This window comes from Patiria miniata, unplaced genomic scaffold, assembly GCF_015706575.1.
Source record: "Patiria miniata isolate m_02_andy unplaced genomic scaffold, ASM1570657v1 HiC_scaffold_18, whole genome shotgun sequence".
Taxonomy (NCBI): Eukaryota; Metazoa; Echinodermata; class Asteroidea; order Valvatida; family Asterinidae; genus Patiria; species Patiria miniata.
Window position 1 is genome coordinate 6308827 of NW_024037056.1, and position 25775 is coordinate 6334601.

The window sequence follows — 25775 nt, forward strand, 5'->3', positions numbered from 1 at the left end:
ATAATCAGAGCGTCGTTTCAATTCCGCGCTGACGAAGAAGTGATAATCGGAACGATTTGGTGCTGTATTCGCACCTTTTGCACGTTGCAAGGGTCGTTTAATTCGCAGGTGTAGCTTCAGGTAACAATTCTTAGTATTCTTGTTGTGTGAAGATTGTAATACAATATTTTGACGTCCCATTATAGGTATTTTGGTGGGTTTACAACGGAGGAATAAACTTAAGCACAGTGTACACTGAATGGTCTAGCAAGCGCGCCCTCAACGTCAATTCGCGCAAACGAAACAAACTGTTGTAAAAATACGGAAAGAATGTTGCATCCTGACGCCACTTTTTCCTTCATATTATATCATGTCAATGAAGGTCAGTCATTGCAAAAATGATGAAGACATAAATCTAGGACTGAGACACATTTCAATTTTCATGATTTTGTTAGAAAATACTTTGAACATGTTGAAAATGCATGCGACTCTCCATAGACTACAACCACAGAAGTAGCGTCTGGATAAGCCACTTGGGACAAAAATTTACTGCTGCGCGCATACGCACATCCCATGACAACGATTAGGGTCGGGGGATAAACAGTTCGCCACACGCGTGCAAAATCATAGCGGGTAGTCCCTTAAATCATGACTCAAATACTGAACTATCTTATTGAGTCACAGTGCCACATATGGCCTGTGCGCGGAAGGTCCCCCGTTGCTAGGGGAGCTGAAAATCAATTGAATTAAAGATCAAAATTATTTTGTCAGCAGAAAATCAACCCAGCTATAGTATGACTGCTAAATAGCACAACATACATCGTTAAATTCAGTACCTTCAGAGGTATTTGAAAAAGCATGGCGTCTCTGATATTTACCAGACTGTTTCCCGGCCACCGGAATAATAGTCAAAAGGCCAATGGGGTCAGGGAACCAGACAAGAGCTTTAATCATCTACTGAGCGTGCGTCAACTTTGGCAAAGCGCACCACGGCTGTTGCCTGTCATTCCAAAATCTTTGGAGCCCGCTGCATGTGTGCGCTCTTCATCAGCAGCCGCCAAAATTACTACTCAACTTTTGTAGCTCTGCGTCAAGTAATTTCATTGTGTTCTCTTTGTTCCAGATCTGGAGTTTGAAAAGAAGATTCTATTCAAGAGAACAGACTTGTGCCTCGTCCTGAAACTCTGCGGAAATCGCTGAAGCAGTCGGCCTCAGCCAAAGACAATGGAAGGAGAAGTACACATTGCCACCACAGAAGCAACAGAAAACCCACAACAACGCTTGCCAAAGACCTTGACAACCATTCGAACAAGCCGACCGGTTCCCACCACCCAGGCAGCATCAGAAACCATTGTCGCTGTACAGGGAACCGAGCAAGGCCACCCAGAAATGGAAGTCACCACGGAGATCATCGAAACGTTGTCCGAGGTGCTTCCGTCCGCACTGAGGAAAACAAACACGACGATACCTGACGGCGGAATTCCTTGTGATACAATCTTGGAGGTTTTTGACGTCAGCAACAATGAGACGACAATCTCCCAGAATGAGGAGCAGGTCGCCGTGACGATGGTTCATACATTATCCCTCCCAACATCCGCTGAGAACACCGAACCCCAAAATGAGGCGGAAAGAAGGCAGTTCTTTTGGGATAAGATTCAAACAGTTCTCGGCAGCAGAAACTCAGACGTCCTTTTGGCTGATAAAGTCCAGCGGATTAAGAAGGTTTTACAGAAGGAAGGCAAAGATGTGGACGAACCTTCAAGGTTTTTGTTTTACATTCGACAGAGACAGTTTTCATTGAAGGTTGCGCCAGAGCTGGGATGGAACGAAGAAGTTGTTTGCGAGCCAACAAAGGAAGAGGTGTGTTTGGGCAAAAGTAATCCTTTAAAATACCCCCCCCCCCCCCCTCCCCCCCCCCAAAAAAAATGCATGCTCTTTTTAAATGTATTTCTTTAACCCTAACTCCCTAGGCATTTTTGCTAGGATGCAACCTCAATCCTGTCAAAATCCTCCAACTGCCTCCATGTCAAAATTGCTTACAGCTTCAGTCCTCCAAAATCCTTTGTTATTTCTTGAATGTGGTCCTTGGAGGGGTGACCGCTGCCTCAATCCTGCAAAATCCTCCAGCAATCACTGTCAATATGTTGAGGCAGAGCCAGTGACATCCTGGAGCAGTGCGGAGGACTTCAAATGTAATCTACATTGTAGGCCTAAATTTATGCACGGCTGAGCATAAACAACACAAAGTCCGGCCTGAGACTTTGACACAGTGCATCCTTCAAAATCAGCCATACATTTTTCCATGTTACCTAAATCCAGCAAAATCCTCCATTTTTCAAAGAGGATTTTGTAGGCTTGGGAAGATAAGAGTTAATCAAGTGCATTTTACTTAAATATTTCCACAAATAGCTTTTCCAAGACAACCTATGACTGTTTTTCGTAATCAGATATAGTTGGGAGTAAATTGATTCAGATAATTTACAAATACAAAAATCTCTCTTTTTTTTCTTAAGTGTTTTGACTTTTTGAAAAAAAGAATTTAATAAGAATACAAACCCATTGATTGCTGTCTACATGTATATGTTTTTGAGATAGTAACTCGGAGCTTGTGTTTTTTTCCATTTTTCAAGGATGCCTCCGATGATTCGTTGCTAGGCAACTGGAGGCGAGTAGCAGCAGCGGAGGAAATCTATGACATCATCAAGGAAATCCATGAGAGAACAGTGCCTCATAAAAACTACAGGAATACCTACAATGAAGTAAGTATTGACAATAACATTTATAACCACCTCCATCCCCTCCTCATAGCTCCGCCCACAATCCCGCACCGCATACATAGCCAAGTTGTCCTTGCAGTCAAAATCAATCAATCAAGTGACAATTTTCTTTTTAACAGTTAAGAGCTCCCAGCCTACAAAAAAGCAGGATTGACTGGCTGTGACTGTTTATATAACTTGATACAGCTATGCTTTGACTGTAGGTGATTGATAAGCCAGCTGTGCCTACAGTTACTTGCTTTTGTCTGTTGACTGAATTTGGCTAGTCAGAGTGCTTACTTGAACTATGATCTGAAATATGTTATTGACTAGCCTGTGTTAAAGGCATGGAGGGGAAGTAGATAAAAATTTTGTCTGTGACTTTTTAAACAAAAGGAGGGTTAACCTTTAGTCACTGTAGCACCCGAAACCCCCCTGCCTGTTACTCCCAGTAGCGCCCGAACCGAACTAAATAAACTGACTAACACCCCGCCAACATAGCGCTGGATAGCTCAGTTGGTAAGAGTACTGGAAAGGTAATCCGGAGGTCGCAGGTTCAAACCCCGCTCCAGTCAATTTCTTTGTTCATTTTTTCAAAACATAAATAAAATAAGATATAATTACAAATAAATGCGATGAGGTATAAAGTAAAGAAGCAAAAAGTATAATCCCTTTAGGATTTCACAAATTTAGTAAAAGAGAAGCTTCGAGTGGTTTCTTTTCTCATACAGGGAAAAAAATATTAACATTGTCTGCAGGGTTGGACTTTAGCGGTAGCCCGCTAGCCAAATGCTAGTCAAAACAGCAGATGGCTAGTCAAACTATTCCTTAAGTAGCCCAGCTAGCGAGTCAAAAATTATTGGGCTACAGCAAAGATGAAAGGACAGGAAGAAATTAATCATTAAATTCAGAAAGCAAACCTGTATCAATATTTGTGTCTAATTTTATTAACTGTTTAGGGTTAAATTATTAGATCTGTTTATTACAAACACTGATCCGATTGCCTCAGGATAGCCTACACTTTATACATATACATACATATGCACATTGTTGCTTATGAGACACTCTATTAAAAAAAAAAAATGCGGGCTAGTGAAAATGCCTGCAGGCTAGTTAAGAGTCTGTTTCAGTAATCAAATTATAGGTTTTGCCCTTCACCGACGTTTAAACACTGTATACTCAGTGTGTTACCTCCCGAGTGAAAGTTGGAAAAAATCACTCGGGTGGGACTCGAACCCACGACCTCCTGCTTTCTAGTGCAGATGTCTTACCACTCGACCACCGAGCTAACGGGATCAGTTGGCTGGTTCGAATCTGATGTACCTTCAATCCTTCACTCGGGAGGTAACACACTGAGTATACAGTTTTTAAACGTCGGTGAAGGGCAAAACCTATAATTTGATTATCACCCCGACGCAAAAATTCCATCTTATAATAGTCTGTTTCAGTAGTTCGGCTGGCTAGTGAAAATTTTTTAAGGTTGAACCTGTATGTCTGTACATGTAAAAGTGCGTCTGGGTTGAATGGGTGTGTGCAATGCATTCATCAGGAATCAAAATACTTTGCACTTACATACAAAGTACAGGCGTTCAGTGGTGATAATATTGGTAAGTTTGGTTGATAGTTATTCCTGGGCACTGAAAATGATTATCAGATCTGGATGTTTGTTGTCTCATTTTAAAGTGGAAAGGCTTATCTTTCAAACCATACCTATATAATCCACACATTGGTTACACATTGTACGTCTGTCATTCCGTTATATTTTGTTTGCATTTTTTTGAGACAAACTGTATGGTGTCAACTCCAGATGATATATCATAGTGAAATCATACTTTTGTACACAAGTGGCTAAACTCAAATTACCCAAATTTCACGTGAACCCATTTCATTTCCAGATGTAATGTCGTTTTCATTGTCATATTGTCTTGGTTTTTCTTCTGAAGGTTGCAAAGACATACGCCAGGATCCCGCGCCACCTCTGTAAAGAGTTTGTGTTCTCCTGTCCAAGCTGTTTGTCAAAAAAGGACAAAAACATCATTGGTCTGAACGACGACGGGACGCCTAGAAGACCTCTCAAACGGAAGACGTTCTCTCCAGTAGTACCAGTCCGAATCTCCAAAATGGTGAGAATTGGAATAATCTACATTATTCCACTTCCTTTAACCCTAATCCCTTGGGTATATTTACTAGAAAGTATCCTGAATCCACCAAAATCCATCAATTTTGCCATGCAAAACAAATTTGGTGGCCAGTGAGTCCATCAGAATCCATCAGTTAGCCGGGAGTAAATCTGTTGAGATCCTGAGTCCATCAAAGTCCCCCAACTGCTCAATATGGAGGTATCCTGAATCCATCAAAATCCTGCAGTACCGCTAGGCTTCATGTCCTGAATCCATCAAAATCCCCCAGAACTTTTTCAATATGAAGGTATCCTGAATCTGCCAAAATCCCCCGAAACAGGGGTGTGGATTTTGATGGATTCAGGTATGTTAGGGTTATCCACCAATAAAACCAATCTTTTTGGACTATCTGTGAATGTTCAGATAGCAGGAGAGTTAAAGGTACAGTCCATCATTTGCAGCTATCCAAAAAGTGCCTGCCAAAATTATTGCTGAAAAGCATACTCAGTTTAAAGATAGTAATGGCACTAAACTCCATGTGAAATTATTCCTTCTGGCATGCTGTCATTTTGAAGAAAACATAAAAAGAAGGTCATTTCCAAAGATGCGTCTAAAGATGCATTTTTGGAAATTTTCATTTACTTAGTAGTTCGTTTTTAATTGGCCGCAGCTGTGAATGGGTGTGCGCGAGCATTGACTTGACACACACGTGCTTGTGCTTGCTATAATTTGTCAGTTCAGTGCGGGACATCGCGTAGCTGCAATCGGCTGATTGAGAGCGTGTCCCGGATGCTGATTTCGGGCGCATTTCAAAACATGACTCGGCATGGGTTCCACTTTTTTTGACTCACCCTATACTCTGATTAGCATATGTGACCTGCCATATCATAATGAGGAATAACCCCAACCTTTGACTTTTCCAGTTATATACATCATGTTAAAGCGCAAATCATTGGCTTTCCAATGATATCAAATTTATTTCTGTAGCTTAATTTATTCTGAAGATACATGTATGCAGCAGAAACCTCAACAGTGTCCTGTCGAACTTCGCCGTCCTCATTTCGAGAAAAGCTGCTTTGAAACAAAAGATATGCATTGTGCCTCCATCGGCAGTGAAAAAGATCTTCAGTTTTTTCAATTTTAGGGGGTATTTTTTTGTTTCAAAAAATTACAGTGTGAATCTTGGACACCTTGGCTACTCAAAAATACCAAAAATATTATATTGATTTTGACAGGATTTTTCAGGTATACACGACTTCAGGCGTCGTTTACTCAAAACAAGGTTTTGGGGGACATTCCTCATTTTGCCACAGCAGGTCACATACATGTATGACCAAAGTTCTTAAAGCTATAGTCCATCATTTGTAATTTGTGCATTTTGTTCGTTTGAAGCAACAGAAGGGTTCAAAATCTAATGAAGGATACTGAGCAACTAAGCTGATGAAGTTTCAGCTAAGCTTCAGCTGTACATTCCGAGAAAAACGGCATTCTAAGATCTCAATTTCCAATCAAAAGTTACTGAATCATGTTTTGAATTGTTTTGAATTGCAGCTATACGCGACGTAGCACACTGATCCGACGGATTATAACAACCGCGCGCGCGTGTGCGTCGTTCCAATACTTGTGCGCGCTGCACTGAATAACAAAACGAACTACTAATTTAAATTTTCCTACGGTGCTTCTTAAGAATCACCGTTGGAAATGCCTTCTTTCGTTGATAACTTCAAAATGACAGCTTCCCAGAAGGAATAATTTCACAGGGAGTTTAGTTCCCTTACTATCTTTCAACCAAGTTTGTTTTTCAACAATAATTACGCCAGTTACTTTTCAGATGGCTGCAAATGATGGACTATAGCTTTAACCCCTCAATCATTTTGTTTGGTTTTCCGCAGAGCAAGTTTGGCAAAGTGAGTCTGGAAGACTTCAAGTTGAAGGGATTGATTGCAGCGCCATTCACTCCTTTTGAAGAGAACGGGTAATTCCTTTCTTAACTCAGTTTACTCTACATAAACATTGTACAGTCATGTAGTATGTTTTAAACCTAACCTTCCCAAGTCCTCCAAAATCCTCTTTGTAAAGATTTTGCAGGGTTGAGGCTATGTATGGCAAAAATGTGTGGCTGATTTTGGAGGGCGCACTGTGTCTAGGTCTTGGGCCGGACCTCGTGTTGTTCATGCTCAGCTGTGCCTAAATCTAGGCCTAGATTATACTTGACATCCTCGGCACTGCTCCAGGATGTCACTGGCTCTGCCTCAACATATTGCTGGAGAATTTTGCAGGTTTGAGGCTATATTGCAAAAATGTGTGGCTGATTTTGGAAGATGCACTGTCAAGGTCTTAGGCCGGACCTTGTTTTGTTTGTGCTCAGCCGTGCATAAATCTAGGCCTAGATTGTACTTGAAATCCTCAGCACTGCTCCAGGATGTCAATGGCTCTGCCTCAACATATTGCTGGAGGATTTTGCAGGATTGAGGCAGTGGCTACCCCTCCAAGTATTGGAGTATTGGAACATTATGAGGTTTCGGTAAGAAATATCATACAGATACTGTTGAAAACTGTTGCGAATCAGTATTTGGGGCGTTGGGCTGTACAGTATATAAGAAGTTGGCTGGAAAATGTTGCCTTTTGCGAAAATCAAAATTTTAGGCAAAACTAATGCTGGCGTGAAGTGGTTAAAATATGATCCATTATTTAAATATGTTTCATTGAAATTTTGTCTGGCAGAGATTTGAATACGAAGCTCATTGGCAGTTATGTCAACAGTTTGCTTCAAGACGGTGTGGACAGTGTGTTCGGTAAGTGTCAAAAATCAAAATGATTTCCATTTTTATTGTGGAATTTTTGGTCTGATTTGGTCTTTTTATCCCCCTGGCGTTCAAGCCAGACAGGGGGATATCGCGATCGCGTATTCCTTCTGTGTGTCGGTGTATGTGTGCGCGTTTGTTTATGGTGTAAATCGAGGACACACACGTGCAACATCATTGATGAATTGAGGACAGGAACCAAATCGAGGACTCCTCGGTTGGAAAACGTGTACAAAACCAATGAGAGCTGTACGTTGCAAAATAGTTAGAGTATAAACAAAGGAAAAGGGAAGAGGAACAATAGAAAATCCTCGATTTACCAAACAAAAAAATGTATGGGTGAACAATAGAGGACAATTCCAATTGCCCAATTCCCGAGAGGTCCCTAATTTGGATTTGTGTACAAAACATTTGGGAGGTCTTCCTAAAAGTTAAAGTTTAAACAAAAGAGGGACAATAGGGGTTCCTGATTGCAAGCAAATACACACTTGTCTGGGTGCGTGTGTGTTCCATTTCACTGTAAGTTCAGTCATCAATCTCAACCAAACTTGAAAGGTGATCTGTTGAGAGAAGGCCGGCGTCAAAAAATCCTTTCCAATATGGATATTTACGAGGTCTCTGGAGAGATACTAATGACTCTAACATATGTTAGTCCTGTGTCTCACCGAAACTCTCCATTCAACCCAAACTCCCATTCAACTGAGAACTGGTACCTGCCGGGTGGACAATCAAGGCCGTCACTGAAAATTGTCCTTACTAACTGCCTGTACATGTATACAAACTGCCAGGATGCCAGGGGGATTGCGCAAGTTTTACTCGCAGTATTTTTATAATTATGTGAGGATTGCTTTGTTTGAAACGTTTTGTTTGTATTGACCCTGCTTCCAATGTATTTGTTTTTCCAGTTTTGGGCACAACTGCCGAAGGACCATCGTTGACGATGAAAGAGAGAAAAGCTGTGGCGTCTGAGTGGGTCAAATGCGGAAAGGGAAAGTGAGTCCAGGAAATTGTGTCCATATTTATGCATAACTCCCTGAGCCTTGGTCAAGGCGTTCGTTATTATTCGTCCTTACGCAGTAAACAATCGGCGGCATATCCTCGCTATGTATTGCATTAAAATACAGCGCAAACAGCGACCTCATGCAGCCACTATTTATGCAAATCATTTGGATCCCAACGAACGCCTTGGTCAAATCGTCCGCGAAAGCATGTTTTTCTTTTTTTTCGGTAGATTGCAAGCGCACGACCTCATATGCGAATACAGATAAGTGTAGGCGGGGCTAATATGTGGAGTGTCCAATCACACCTTGGTAAATCTCGACATCATCAAATCATTTGCAGCTATTCGCCCTTTGAGGCCTTGTCAGAAACCACAATTTTTGTGCATCAATGATGTGTGTAATGTGAGAAATCGACACACAACGTGTGTGTACAGTAAACTCCGGCTAAACCAACATCGTACAACTCGTCAAATCGCTCAAGTCGGCCGTCTGACTAAAGTCCCGATTGTCCGTAATGCATTTCCATTGAATTTTTTATTTCTAAGTCGGCCTTTATAAGTCGCCATTTCGCTCAAGTCGTCGTGTTAATCTCGGTCCCCTTTCCATGAAAAGCATTACAAAATCCTTTGTGTAAGTCGGCATTCAACAAATCACGCATTGGCATCGACTTCCTGTACTGCGGTTGGCAAAGTGTTGAGTGAAAAGTGGTTTTGCACGGCCCGTGATCGCTGCATGCATCGGTGTCGAAAGGGTGTCCTACTGCATACATCACATATACATCGTGAGCATATCAATACCAGTACCCCCTCTGGGCTGTACACATGCGCTCTGTCCATTTTGGGGGTCGTCTTATTGAATGACTACTGCTGCAGTCAATGCGTGCGTGGTATATACCGGACCACGCACGCATTTAATTTGTTACTGCGCACGTACATATGTATCGTGGTCTCCACTATCAATACCCCAAACGTGATGATACAATTTGAGGATTAATTTGCTGGATTCAACTCAAGCATTAAGGAGATAATCCAGGGTAAATCTTAGCCAATTAGTGCAATGAATCATGTGTGCATACCATTCATGTAAGTCGGCAAAATGACGACTTACAGCAGATATCGGCATCCGCGTAAGTCGTCACAAATTCTTGGGTCCCGAGAGTGCCGGTTTAGCTGGAGTTTACTTTATGTATTATGTACAGTACATGTCTTGGCAGTACCGCTCGCTAACTACATGTATATGCAGTTTCCAAGCAACGATCGACCAATAAGAAAACAACTTTTACGGTCAGCCTAGGCTATTAGCATAATGAGCACCACCCCCAAAACCTCACATGGACGATAAGACCAAGGCTTTCGTCTGGATCCAAATGATTTGCATAAAGTAGTGGCTGCATGAGTTCCCTGTTCACGCTGTATTTTTAGTGCGCTGCATAGCAAGGATATGATATGCGTCGATCGTTTACCGCGTACGTACGGACAAATAATGACAAACCCCTTGACCAAGGCTATAACTTTCGAAGTATTTTATTAGGAGCCTCACTGTCTCCTGTAAAATCCTCTACCAAGTAGGAATCCAGACAGTCGTATCCATATCAAAATGTAAAGTAATTTTTCTTGCCACATGACTAGATGCATATTAGACGTACATGTATTAACCCCAACTCCCTAGGCCTTTTTGCTAGGATGTAGCCTCAATCCTGCAAAATCCTCCAATTGGCCTCATGGAAAAATAGCATAAAGCCTCAATCCTGCAAATTCCTCCATTATTTCTTAAATATGGTCCGTGGAGAAGTGACCACTGCCTCAATCCTGCAAAATCCTGCAGCAGTGACTGTCAATATGTTGAGGCTTGGCCAGTGACATCCTGGAGCAGTAGGGAGGATTTCAAGCATAATCCAGGCCTATATTTATGCATGGCTGAGCAAAAACAACACAAGGTCCGGCCCAAGACCTTGACAAATTGCATCCTACGAAATCAGTAATGCACTTTTGCCATGTAACCTCAATCCTCCAAATTACTCCACTTTGGCAAAGAGGATTTTGAAGGATTCAGGGCGGTTAGGGTTAAAAGCATCTAATCTGTCAATTCCATTCATGTTTGTTTCTAGATTAGATAATGTCGTCGTTCAAGTCGGGGCTGGAAACCTGAAAGATACACAGGAATTGGTAAGTTTATTCTACGTTCTCACTCGTTGATTTTCAATATATCTGAATAGAAAATCTGTTCTTTTGCTGCTGCGTGGTGGAAGCTGTTGGGAAAATTTCCAGAACTTGCCCAGTAACCTTGCAACCTTCCAAATTTGTTTTGAAGAAAATTTATAAAAATTAAATAACGTCTTATACATATGCACAAGGAACAATTTGGGCTAAGGACTGCCCAGAATTTACCGAATCTTCGATCATCAACTGAATATTCGATCAAATAGATTTTTGCGCTTTGAATATTCGAAATTCATGTGACAAGTGTACATATGTTTTAAATGTAATCGAGTTTAAGATACCCCCCCCCCTTTAATTCTTTTGTGTTGACATGTTACGCAATGTAGCTTTTGTGTAGCGCCCTCGGCGGGTCCGCCTTGTTAAATTATTATTTTTATATTCGCGGGCTTCGTCATTACCTTGTCATGCGAAGAACTGACAACATGTACATTTTTGTCTTTGTGCTACAGGTAATGACTGTTTGATTATTTACATTTCTTATTTAACTGTACTTTATACTCTAGTTTAGATATATCCTATAGGGCCTATCAAGTCTAAGCTTATCATGTTTGTAATGATTTCGTCATGTACAATGATAACTTAGAGAGTATATATTTTGCTCAGAAAACAACGATCTCCGATGAGTCAATTCCAAAACAGGTCCGACACCGATAAATGTTGTATTTCAGATTATACTTTAATCCCATTTTCCTTTTAGCGTCTTAATTAATTAACTGTAAGTTTGATGTTCCTTGATTTGTTACAGTGACATTTCCGTTACTTTGTTTGATTTTACTCGGGGCAAATGTAAGATGGCGGTCCCAAGAACAGTTTCGGCGGGATTTTCAAGTCTTCATTTACATTTATATTATTTCCACCTGCTTGTAAATTGTGTAAATAGCCTAATTCGCATTACGAGATTATTTACTTAATGTCAAACGTTAACTTTTTGATTTAAAGTCTAAACATTGTTTCATTTATGATTACCTTGTCATGCGAAGAACTGACAACATGTACATTTTTGTCTTCGTGCTACAGGTATTAAATAAATCACCATTTGAATAAGAAGTCCATCCAGTTGCCGTTCCCTCAATAGTCTCAATAAAACGACCCGTTACATACACAACTGTGATTTTTTTTTATCGTAAAGTTGTGGTTTCTTAAATGCCAGTTCCCTTTTTGTTTGTCGACGGTAACTTTTTGGTCAGCGGCGGATAATAAACCTATCGGCGTTTGTGAGTTAGCCATGCCCCTCAGACAACCTTGTGGAATTTTGTACCTTAAGTTTTATGTGTCTCAGATTGTGCGCGTTCCGCGTCCATTTGAATATCATGTAATTGGACAATGTTTCACAAGCTGCAGTGACGCAATTCTACCGCGATAGGTCAATTGTTTCCATCCTTTTAGCAGGTTAAAACACTTGGTCACCGACACCACGAAGTAACACTCATGTACATACCGGTAAACGTTAGCAATCGGAAAAAAACGACATCTAAAGTTGAACGCCTTTTAGAACAACACTTTGCGTCAAAACTACAAAGTATTTTCAGTTGAGTTTCTCGTTGTAGACACTTGATGTATTGATGTTATTAAATTTGCTGTTTTTGACCCGTTTGTGTATTAAAACAACAAGAAATAAGAGAAAAAAGATGAGTGCTAGTTCGTGAAACCCAAAAAGCTGCAAAACTGTAAAATTTTGTTTTCACGAAGTAGCACGCTTCAATGTATTACAACACTAGAAGAGTGTTACTTCGTGGAAACGGAGGTCAGTCCGTGCGCGCTCAAACAACAAGAGTGTTACTTCGTAAAAACGGTTTTGCTCGCATTTGAGCAGAGTGCGCGTCATGCATTGCAATGGTAAATGGAACTTGAGTGTTACTTCGTGAAAACGAAAATTGTCACTTTTGCGCAAAAGTTGCCATGGATAATTAGCGTAATTATTAAAGTAAAGCTCTTGAAGCTTTGAAACTTCGTGCAATGGTAGGCCTTGATGAATAATGTTAAAAAATCCAAAAAACTGGAAATTGAAAAAAAATATGGTTTAACATGGTAGAGTGTTACTTCGTGGTGTCGGTGACGACTTGACTGTTACAAAAAAATGTGCTGCAAGACACTCTTGTGGCCAATATCAATCGTTGCATGCAAATTTTAACTGGCAAAATGCAACTTTTGACTGTGCAGCGAGGCAGTTTTCAATATCCGAATATTCGGTGAAACACAGTTTTGAGTAATCAAATGCTAAATTAGTTCATAGTGGTCAGCCATAAAGATCTGGACTTTGAATTTATGCCATGGTGGTGAAACATGAACAGTTTACATTCATTCCTAGGGGTAATGTGCAATTTCTTTTTCTTTTTTTAGGCGATACATGCAGCGGCCGTTGGCGTCTCAGCTATTGCTGTCCTTCCACCTGTCTACTTCAAACCTCAAACACCAGGTAGGAATTCTTTGAAACAAGACGACGTTTGTCTGGTAGTTGGGCTGGACCCGAAAAGTCTGATGGCAATTTAGGCAGTTCAGTCATTATTTGTAATCAGTGACTCAGTCAAAGAGTCAGTCAGTCAGCCAGAAAAAAGTGACTCGGTCACTAAAGATAGTCAGTCATTGACTAAGAGGACAAAAGCCCTTTTGGTCATAAGCAAAAAAAATCCATTTTCCATTAGCAAGTACATCAAAGTTTGATTGGTTATTCTTCACTCAAGTCGAATAAGTGTTGATTTGTTTGAAGGCAGGGTAGATCAGTTGTCGTTTGTTTATCATTTGAAGCAACAAATGTGATCAAAATCTAAAGATGGGTGCTTAACAACTAACCTTAGCTTTGTGAATGCTGTATATTTCGAGAAAACAATATTCTAGGATCTCGATTTCAGTTCGAAAGTTGCTGAGTCATTTTTAAAAAAATTGTGCCTGAAATCAGCGTCCGGGACACGTTCTCATTCAGCCGATTGCAGCTACGTGATGTCACGCACTGAACTGACGAATGATAGCAACCGCACTCGTGTGCGTCTTGTGTCAACGCTTGCGCACTCATTCACGGCTTCGCCGAATTAAAAACAAACTACTAATGGAAATTTTAAAAAATGCGTCACTTGACGCATCTTTGGAAATGGCCTTCTTTATTGTTTTTTTTTCAAAATGACAGCATGCCTGAAAGAATAATTTCACAGAATAATTTCCCCAACTTTAAACCAAGTAAGCTTTCCAACAATATTTTCGTCAGTTACTTTTTGAAAGCTGCAAGTGATCTACTCTACCTATGAAGGATAATAAACCAATTTGAAAAGTTTCAAATAGTTTTTTTTCCCGTTTCCTCAGAGCACCTCGTCAATTACCTGAAGCAGGTGGGAGCAATCGTACCTTCCACGCCTCTGTTCTATTATCACTACCCCATGAAAACTGGAGTCAATTGTAAGTACATGTAGTCTAGTTTTCTAGTTGATTTCCTTCTTTCCCAACTTCTTTCTAATCACAGAGTGAACTATTTTCTGGAGTCATTCAAAAGCTGCTTTAGACTGTTGACACCCCGGCATTATTTTTCTGTCAAGCACCAAAATTGAGTTCTCTTAAGACACGTGGAAACAGTATTAAATCTACATCATCATAACCAGTTCGCGTCGGAGGACGTGATAACACGCACTGGCTGTTTTAATACACAGGCACAGCTGATGGGTTAAGACATCAAGATTGCCTCGACTCGCCTCAGGGTGACGTCTAAACACGCTTATCCCTTGTGCCTTTTGTACACACACACAGTCCGTGAAGTCTGTGGAGGCGATCTGATTCCTGTGCCCTCTGGAGACATGCACACAATAGGGAACAAAAGATTGTATACGTCTCCACCGGGCAATTTCTATAGATGAATATGTCTCCACAAGGTTTTCATGAAATAGATATATGGATTTTACTCAAAAACTAGCAATTTCCAAGGTGGGCTGCTTGTCGCAAATGGAAGAGTTTTAGAAAAGGGATATTACATGTAAGTCCGAATTTCAGCCAAGGAAATTAATTCTGGTTAAAATAAGAGCATTTTGAAACTATACTTTCAAACTCGAAAACTTTACTACACGAGAACAAAGAAATGTCTCCACAAGGATACAAATTTCAGTATGTGCGGACCGAGTGTTGATCTTGAATTGACCGGTGTCCGTGGCCTATTGTTCGACAATTTACGCTGCAGTGCACACCTCAGAGTGTTGAAACATATGAGGTTTTGGCAAGAAATACTGTTGAAATGACTCTTGTGAATCAGTATTTGTGGCGTTTGGCTGTATATCAGAAGTTGCCTGGAAAAGTTTGCCGTTTGCAAAAAATCGAAATTGTTGGCAAAAATAATGACGGTGAGAAGTGGTTAATCAACCTAGATGCATGTTATAGAATTCGTTTAGAATAATTACAAAAACTTTTTGGAAAGAAAAAAAATGTAAGGCTTTAAACATAAAAAAATTCTTGTGTTTTCAATCACAAAATCATCTTTTGGTTTGCAGTCACCATGATGGACATCTTGAGGACATTGGAGTCAGATCCCATCCCAAACTTCAAAGGGGCGAAGTTCGTGACCCCTGACCTGACCGACTTCAGCCTCAGCGTCAACGTGTCAAAGGACAAGTATCAGATGATCTTCTCATTGGAAGGGGTACGTAACTTATCAGAAGGAGGAATAAATCCAAATAGCAGTAAAGAGTCTTCAAAACAAAATATTAATGGTAGTGTCCTTTACAATTCTTCGACATCTTGAAGGGTGCAGACCTGTAAATAGGTAATTACCTCTGGGGTCTATGGGAGTCGATTTACAGGTCTGCACCCTGAAAGTAAATGCAACTCTGAGGACACAAGAGGGCGCTATACAAGAAATGACTTTCCCCTTGTGAGCGAGCCATGCAGGATGAGGTTGGTACTCCGTATATAACTGGTGCTCTGGTGTATTATATGTTGCAGATGATGCTGCCCTCCATGACGCTTGGTGGAACAGCATTCGTAGGAAGGTGAGTTTCTTCAGGAAACCAGACCATAAATGTTTTCCAGGAATGCTTCAAATCGCGAATTCAAATTATGAAAATGTTCCATTATGAAATGTCCATAATAATAAAAATGACAACCAAGTGGCCAAATTGATGAAGCTAAAAAGTGCCGAAATTTACTAAGCATAGAAAGTATTTTCTCAGTGAAAAGAGCATACTAGCCAAACTCTGACGATAAAATGATTGCTCGTGAATGATTCTTAGCTGACTTTCACTAATTTCATAAATTTGCCAAGCATTTTTATCTGCCAAGATGAAAATTGAGCTCGTCAGAGTTACTGTACAAGTTAACCCTGCGAGGCGCCAATTTTTCAGTATGATGGTGCATAAGTGTTACGGAAGGTCTAACACAATCCCTTCGGTAGGCATTTAGGTGAACAAGCCCTGCTCATAGTGTCTAAATAGATAGATAGAGGCCCTCTTTGCTCAAGAAAACAATTTCAAGCCCCCAAAAAGTGTATACATGCCCAGATTTCTCACATGGGTACTGACCAAATGCAGAGTAATCTTTTTTTTAAATTTATTTATTTATTTTGGCAAAAACATTTTGGCAAAAACATTATACCATTGTATGTTTGTTTGTTTTTGCCAAAATAAATAAACAAAATTTAAAAAAAAGATTACTCTGCATTTGGTCAGTACCCATGTGAGAAAAGTTCAAGTTTATCTCCCAAGTTTTTGCCTGCCTATTCCCCCCCCCCCCCACACAACACAACACAACAGCCTGAGGCTACATGTATAGCTTAAACGGATCAGGACCACCTGTTTCCAGGCTTCAAGACTCGGCCTACAGTGACAGGATGGTTGGTGGCCTTGTGATAACAGCAGCTATATTTCACAAGCCTTGTGGTTGTAACTGGACAACACAAATCCTATGGAAATTGGCCTGGTTCTGATATTTGCCTCAGAAATTCTGGGTCAAAATTTCAACCAGAGTTATACGGGTACTCATAATAAGGAACCTCTAGAGTGTGAAATGTTTTTGACGAAACAATGACGGAGTAATTATAAATGTCAGTACTGTTGCACACCAACGAGTTAAGAAATGAACTGTTTTTACCTCGGATGACGTTGGCAGCGCTACTATTTGGCAGCTCCACTTCAGGCTCCGATCTCTGACTTTGATCGACCTATTCTTCTGCAATTTCTATCATGATTTTTACACCAAGATACAGATTAGGAACTGCTGATCAGCATGGTTCGCCAAACTTACTGTGATATGATCCCATTTTGGAGAATATTTGGGATCTTTTTCTGGACATTGCTGCGTACTTTGATCATCAGTACAGCAGCCCACGCTCCAGCTTCCACACAACACCGATCACCAACAATAGCGATCAAGAAGACAAGCACTTACAATGGACCACCACCAACAACAGCAATCAAGAAGACAAGCACTTACAATGGACCACCCCAACAACAGCAATCAAGAAGACAAGCATTTACAATGGACCACCACCAACAATAGAGATCAAGAAGTCAAGCACTTACAATGGCCCTGCACCTAATCCTCATGGTGAATGCATTGTGCCTCAACACCTACATGGATTAGCCAATTGTCAGCAAGGGACAGTAATGATGACTTCTGCCCAGGCATTCTGTCTTCAATTAAAGTACCAACCTACAGAGCTCTATTCCCTGTACCAAGGGCCTGATTTCTACACCACATGTCCACTCAAGCCACAGATATGCAGGAAAATCACATATTTAAACATCAGACGGACACCATGCATGATTCATGCACCAGTGGACGTCACAAAGACAGATGACCCTCGAAAACGCACAACTCTACGCAGACGATCTCGTAGAGGTTGCAAAGCAGGGATTCACAGAAGGAGGCCGACTCCCCAAAGTTTGATTCCAGTAATTATTGGTTATGGAAGACAAACTTCTTTTTCCACTGGTGAATATCATCCGGACTATCTACACAATGGATCTGCGAACTGTTGCCATAGTAACCTAGTGCAGCTTACTGCAAACAAGACGGCGAAAGCAGAACATACTACCTCCTTCTGTATGCTCAACGCAAGATCTCTGAAAAATAAAACCAACGCCTTCGTTGACTTTGTTATCGACAATAAATTTGATATTGTTGGTGTCTGCGAGACATGGCTATCCGCTGACGATGATGCTGTAATTGCAGAACTCAACCCTGGAGGATACACGTTCAAGCACATACCAAGGACAGGTAAACGAGGTGGCGGTGTCGCCTTTCTATATCGGAGTGATTTAACTGTACAAATCCATCCAGCCCTTGATAATATCAGTTCCTTTGAACTGATACAGATGGATATCATCCAGAACTCAAACGCTGTACACCTGGTCGTCGTCTACAGACCTCCAGGATCATCAACTCCTTTCAAAGATTTTCTAAATGAGTTCTCGGATGTACTGGACAACTACCTTTTCAAGAAGGCCAGTTTGATTATTTCCGGAGATTTCAACATCCACGTTGATACAACTTCACCTGAGGCCAGAGGTTTCTGTGATGTTCTAAGTGCATATGGCCTTGAGCAACACATCCGTCAGCCAACCCATATACGTGGCCACACTCTAGACCTGCTTATTTCACGGAAAGGGATCGACCCCACAGGACTGTCTGACATTGACATAATCGGTGGTATTTCTGATCACTCCGCCCTTACTTGCAACCTACATACTCCAAGTATGCGAACTGCCCGGAAGTCTGTTGTGTCACGAAACATTCAGTCTATACAACCTGCTTGCTTCATCGAGGATTTGAATGAAGCGTCATTCACAGAGAAATGCACTGTGAGCAACGCAGATCTGGCTGTCGGCAGCTACAACTCCATTCTGATAGCTACTTTGAACACACATGCTCCTGTCCAACAACGTTCAGTGAAAATTCGACCAAATACTCAATGGTACACCCAGAAAATAGCAGATGGAAAACTTCTTCGTAGGCAGCTTGAAAGGAAGTGGCGATCTTCCAAGCTTGAAATACATCGTCAGTTGTATCGCCAACAATGTCAGCGAGTCCAATCGTTAGTTCGTGCTGCAAAAACAGGGTACAACTTGAAACGAATTAACGACTGCTCAGGTGACACGAAAAGACTGTTCAGAGTTGCAAGCGATCTTTTGAACAGAAAGCAGCCTTCCCCTCTTCCAACACATGTTTTCGCTGAAGATCTAGCTGCTCGTTTCAGCAACTTCTTCACCAGCAAGATAGAATCTATTCGTGCCAGTCTGCCAGCCATCAATCAAACATCTTCGTCACGTAAAACTCGTGCAGTCTTAGACACTCTTGCTCCTGCATCTACAGATGAAGTTCGCAACATCATGGCAAGGTCACCAGCAAAGTCATGTGAGTTAGACCCGATCCCTACCTCTCTTCTAAAAAAATGTATGTCTGCCATTACCCCAGTCATCACTAACATCATCAATGTGAGCTTGGATACTGGAGTCGTTCCTGAAGTCCTAAAGAGAGCGATTGTTCGACCTACATTAAAGAAACCTGGTATGGACACAAATTCCTTGCAGAGTTACCGTCCAATATCCAACCTTCCATATCTCTCCAAAGTCTTGGAACGTGTGGCATTCTCTCGTCTCTCAGATCATTTGCAGGAACATTCGCTACTTGACAGCAATCAATCAGCATACCGTTCAAATCATAGCGTAGAAACACTTCTCACAAATTTAACGGACAACGTACTTCAACAAATGGATAATGGAAACATCACAGCCCTTGTTCTGCTTGACATGTCCTCAGCATTTGACACGGTAGACCATCGTATCCTCATCGATCAGTTATGCTCGTTGGGAGTCAGCGGAACAGCTTTGCAGTGGTTCATGTCCTATCTGACAAATCGCTCTCAGCGTGTATGCATCGGAAATGCAAAGTCTGAAGCTAGCCATCTTGCTTATGGTGTCCCCCAGGGATCAGTCGGTGGTCCTCTCTTGTTTTCAATATATCTTCAACCTGTAGGTAATATCATCAACGCGCACAACATCAAATACCATTGTTATGCTGACGACATACAGCTGTATGTTTCTTTCCCACCATCTGCCATTGCTATGTCATCCGCAGCAAAACAACTGGAGGCATGCATCAAACACATCAACACGTGGATGGACTCTAGCGGTCTAAAACTCAACCACTTGAAGTCTGAACTCATTCTTCTGGGCTCAAAGCAAATGCTTGGCAAGGTGGATACGAAGGGTTTTCATGTACAAGTGGGTACTAACAGTATCTACTCATCTGCCAAAACTCGCAATCTTGGTGTCATCTTCGACACCAATATGTCCTTCCATGACCACGTTTCCCATGTGTCTAGGTCAATCAGATACCAACTTCGCAACCTTGGTTTTGTTCGCAAGTACCTGAGTCGGAATGCAACTGAACAACTAGTCCACGCCCTCATTTCTTCACGCCTTGATTTCTGCAACTCCATATTTGTAAGCCTCCCTCAACAACAGCTAAATAAACTGCAACGCCTCCAAAATTCCGCAGCCAGACTAGTCACTCTCACCAAGAAAGCATGTCACATAACACCTGTCCTTCAGTCTCTTCACTGGCTGCCCGTTGACAAACGCATCACCTTCAAAGTTCTGTTGTTGGTCTACCACGCAGTCCATGGCTCCTCACCAGTCTACTTACAAAACTCAATACAGGCATACCACCCCCCACGCAGGCTTCGATCATCAGACTCCTCCCTTCTTCAAGTTCCTCGATCCCGACACTCTTGGGGTGACCACAGCTTCTCTCACGCAGGCCCCACTCTCTGGAACAGTCTACCCCTCTCTATCCGTCAAGCTCCCTCTTCGATCTCCTTCAAACAAGAACTCAAAACCTACCTGTTCACATCCTAATCTCCTCTTCGGCCTGCACCTTGCAATTCATATGTCTTGAACCTAGCATTTATAATTTGTAGTTTTGTCATTTATAATTTTTGTCATTTAAGTTTTGTAGTTTGTGCTTACTCTTTGTATAGCGCCATGAGCGTCACCTAGTGATGGACCTGTTTGCGCTTAATAAGATGCCACTATTATTATTATTATTATTTAAAAATGTACTGCTGAAACGTTCCAACTGTGTTTTGTTGCAGCACTTTCAGTTTTGCAGGGAAGGTGTTCACCAGATTGATTGATGCCTACAATGCTGGCGATTTGGAACGTGCCAGGGCTGAACAGGTGATCATTAACGGGCCCGTGCAATGCAATTTTGTTTAACTTTATGCTATCCGTGAAAATACACCTTTCTTTCCCATTTGCCGTTCTGATGGATATTTTGCCGTTTTAATGGGTAATTTACCTATCGCCGTTTGTGAGTTAGCCACGCCACTTAGACAACCCTATGGATTTTTTGTACTCTTATTTGTGTTTGTCTCAGGTTTTGCGCAATCCGCGTCCATTTGTATATCGTGTAATTGGACAAAATGTCACAAGCTGTTCTTACGCGATTTTTCCGCGAAAGGTCAATTAGTGCCTTTTTGGTTGTTATACTTATATACGAATTTCCATATTCATGAGCAAAACTGTGATGTCATTCCGGGAAGAAACATCTATATTACAGCTATTTCAGCACCAAAATTTGCTAGAATTTTGGACATTGTCCTGTCGTTCATTTTCTTTTCTTTGGTGGTTCGTTGTTGTCTCAGTATATGGCAGTAAGCCAATGAGCAACCCTTTCTCACAAAATGTTTTAATAAGCTAATTTTGGGTTCACAATTTGAACAGGAAACCCCTAAACCGAACAGTCAAATTGTTTTCATACATTCAAGAGGAGGAGAAGGTTGCACAAAATATTTTCCTAAGAAAAAATCATCACCTGACCCCTTTAAATGGTTCTCTCGCTAAATCGGCATATTCAGAGATGGTTAAAACCATTTCCTAAACCTTTCATTATAGTTTTAGGAGATGGAAATCTTTGCAAATTTCTTATGTAAATTAAAGTTTTTTGGGTAGAAACAAAAGTGCATTGCATGGATCATGTCCAATACGCACATACTACAGAAGTCATCACATGTAATCTAATTAAAAGAGAGCTGTTATTAAGATAAAATATAAATGTTGTTCTTTCTCTTTCAGTTCCGGATGCACGCATTCCTTGACGTCATGAACAGATATGGTGAGTCCTCAACATGTGTTTATCTAGTGTGTTTTTGTTGTCAACCGGTACTTAGGTGTATTCAATATTCCTCCTGTATTCAATAATCCAAAGAAATGACATGAAATATCACGGTTTGTTTTGCACATTTTCTAAAATTGTTCATGTGTGCAATCCGGTTATCCACACTTGCAGACCAGATATCAGGGTTCGAAATAAGCGGTAGCCCGATAGCCAAATTATTCCTGAAGTATAGCCAGGCTGGCGAGTTCAAAATTATTGGGCTACGGTAAAGATGAAAGGACAGGGAGAAATAAATCATTAAATTCAGAAAGCAAACCTGTATCAATGTGTGTCAAATTTTATTAACTGTTTAGGGTTAAATTATTAGATCTGTTTTATATAAAAAACACCGACAAGAGTGCCGCAGGATACACGTTTTACATGTACATGTATGCGTATTGTTGTTTAAAAAGAAAAACATGCGGGCTAGTGAAAATGCCCGCTGGCTAGTGGGTTTGTTTCAGTAGCCGGCTGGCTACTGAAAAAAAAGTTAAGCTCGAACCCTGCAGATATATTTTTCTTGGATTTTGTTCGTTAGCATTCAAAGAGTGCAAATATCCACAAGGTAAGGCCAAAAAAAAATAATACTTCTGCTTCTGGTTTCCCTACCCACCCTATTCTGACAGCCCCTACCCTAATTTTGTTATTGCAAAAATTAAAAACAAAAACCCAAACGATCACTTTATACCTTTTACACTTGACAACACGCAGACGCCTATGATCGTAAACCAAACAAATTGACCCAAAAAAAAACAAAACAAAACAATCCCTACCTACCTACCCTATTTATTTTTTGGCTTGAGGCAATTGTCCGCATGCTATCAAAGTATTATCTCATTTTCTGGTTGAATGCGCAGACAAGATTTCTGGGTTAGGCACCCTGAAGTACGTCATGTCCCTGGCGAGGTTTGATGTTGGACCACCGAGGCCTCCACTCTCTCAGATGTGTCCTGAAGACTTTGAGGCTCTGCGTAAAGACCTGACAGACATTGGTTTCTTTGATTGGATCAACTGATCTGCCAGTGGATGAACTGATCTGATTGGATCAACTGATCGGCTAGTGGATGAACTGGTCTGAATTTGGAGCAACTACTTTACAGATTGGTGGATAACAGGCTTCTTTGATTGGATCAACTGATCTGCTAGTGGATGAACTGATCTGAATTTGGAGCAACTACTTTACAGATTGGTGGATAACAGGCTTTTTCGATTAGATCAACTGATCTGCTAGTAGGTGAACTGATCTGAATTTCGAGCAATTTACAGATTGGTGGATAACAGCCTTTTTTGATTAGATCAACTGATCTGCCAGTAGATGAACTGATCTGAATTTGGAGCAACAACTCTACAGATTGGTGGATAACAGGCTTTTTTTATTAGATCAACTGATCTGCCAGTGGATGGACTGATCTGAATTTCGAGCAATTTACAGATTGGTGGATAACAGGCTTTTTTGATTGGATCAGCTGATCTGCTAGTGGACGAACTGATCTGAATTTGGAGCAACTACTTTACAGATTGGTGGATAACAGGCTTTTTTTGATTAGATCAGCTGATCTGCTAGTGGACAAACTGATCTGAATTTGGAGCAACTTCTATACAGATTGGTGGATAACAGGCTTCTTTGATTGGATCAACTGATCTGCCAGTGGATGAACTGATCTGAATTTGGAGCAACTACTCTACAGATTGGTGGATAACGGGCTCCTTTGATTGGATCAACTGATCTGCTAGTGGGTGAACTGATCTGAATTTCGAGCAACTACTTTACAGATTGGTGGATAACAGGCTTTTTTTGATTAGATCAACTGATCTGCCAGTGGATGGACTGATCTGAGCGTGGATCGACCATGACTTATTGGAGGATCTGCTGACTGACATGGGATCTGTTGATATGATCAGCTGATCTTCCAGTGGATGCCCTTACCGTCACTTACCTGAAGGTGAATCAACTACATTTATACTTGCTGATTGCCGTTCAGACAAGTTGGTCAAGTACTCGTGATATGTTCACAGTAGACTAATCAATTTAAAGGTATAGTCCATCATTTGTAATTTGTGCATTTTGTTAGTTTGAAGCAACAACAGTGCTCAAAATCTGAAGAAGGGTTCTGAACAACCAACCTGATGAAGTTTCAGCTCTGCTTCAGCTGTATATATCGAGAAAAACAACATTGTAGGATCTCGATTTCAAATCAAAAGTTGCTGAATCATGTTTTGAATTGGGCCTGAATTCAGCGTCCGAGACACGTTCTCACTGAGCCGATTACAGCTACGTGATGTCGCGCACCGATCCGACGAATGATAGCAACCGTGTACGCGTGTGCGTCATGTCAACGCTTGCGCGCACTTCGCCGAATAAAAAAAACGAACTACATGTACTAACGGAAATTTCTAACGGTGCGTCTTAAGACGCACCGTTGGAAAGGCCTTCTTTCTTTGATTTCTTTAAAATGACAGCTTGCCAGAAAGAATAATTTCACAGGGAGTTTAGTCCCCTTACTTTCTTTCAAACAAGTATGGTTTTCAACAATACTTAAGCCAGTTACTTTTTGGAAAGCTGCAAATGATGGACTCTGGGTTTAAATGTTCAGTTTATCAGCATTTCGTTGACATTTGAAAGTTTGTGAGTAAACACTACGCCTAGAGATAATTTTCCGGTGACTGTTGTTTTAAATTGTCTTTTAAGTGTTGAAGTTTTGATGCCAATTAGTTATTATATCATTACCTATTTGACAGCTGATCCAGAAGCAAATTTTTGTTTCCCAATTTATGCCTCAATGCTAATTTCAGCATGTATGAAAATTCCTTTTGTTTATTTGACGGTGAAGGACGTTACTACTCTTTGTATTTTGCTGTTTTGAATTTAAATGGTTTGGGGAATTTTTTTTCTTCAAATATATCTGAAAATGGCATACAATTGAAAGACCTGGTCTTAAAAATCTCAAGTTAAAAACGAACGTTTGCCTTATACATGTATCACATGTAGTTGTGTTGGATTTCATTTTAAATTGGAGCAAACAGGTGTATTTTACAATTTGAAAAATGTTTTGAAAAAAATGCTGACTTAAGAAACAACTGTCCATAGGCCATAAGGCCAAAAACAAAATCTCTGGTTTCTGGTATGCGCGCGCGTCGTCGTAGCCATGCGCGTCGGCAAAATGAAAAAGTTTTTTTTTCAATGAAAGATGATGTCTCAAAACCGCCAAACTCACTGGTTTGACTGGAATCCTGCTGCTGCACAATTTTAACGTGTTTTTAGATTGGGGTATGGTCGAGAATAAGCTTTATGTGGCCTCTCTGGACTCTCATATATTTGCACTAAGTTTATATATATTTGCACTAAGTCGGGCACCATTTGCAGTCATCAGCCGACATTTGAAGCAAAACATTCAGGTAAAAATAAAAAGCCGCGTCGCCGCACCACTTTTTGGGCAAGCTCCATACCAGAAACCGGAGATTTTTTTTTTGGCCTTAACTGCTCATTTCGTCCACAAAACTTTGTACTTTCACTCTCATAAATTATAAACTTTCTATCAATTTGCATTTGTCGATCTGTACTGGTTTTGTTTATTTTGCCCCCGGTAAACCACGAGTTATTCCTGAAATCCCTGTTAATGTTCATTATGTAAATTGTATCTAGTAGACTCTGTTGACAACTGATGCGAATTTATAGAATTGTTTTACCTTTTATTTTCAAACGGAAAATGCTCACTTTTATTTCTCATCTTTTATTTCTTTTCTTAGATTGAATAAGTAAAGTATGCTG

The 25775-nt window shown here is 40.8% G+C and overlaps 1 protein-coding gene across 2 annotated transcripts; it reads left to right on the forward strand.

Annotated features, from left to right (window-relative positions):
* Positions 1–2: 2 nt before the first annotated feature.
* On the forward strand, positions 3–24129 carry LOC119724422. 2 transcript variants are annotated; one of them, XM_038195470.1, is made up of 15 exons: positions 3–120; positions 1103–1839; positions 2610–2738; positions 4679–4858; positions 6748–6830; positions 7580–7650; positions 8565–8652; positions 10768–10825; positions 13220–13295; positions 14174–14266; positions 15343–15491; positions 15794–15840; positions 20943–21027; positions 21925–21964; positions 22864–24129. In XM_038195470.1, exons 2-15 carry the CDS (start codon positions 1204–1206, stop codon positions 23019–23021), a joined length of 1893 nt encoding a protein of 630 aa, XP_038051398.1. In that variant the 5' UTR covers positions 3–120; positions 1103–1203; the 3' UTR covers positions 23022–24129. The 2 variants fall into 2 exon arrangements, with proteins under 2 accessions (XP_038051398.1, XP_038051399.1); XM_038195471.1 differs by having other exon boundaries at positions 8–108.
* Positions 24130–25775: the final 1646 nt, after the last annotated feature.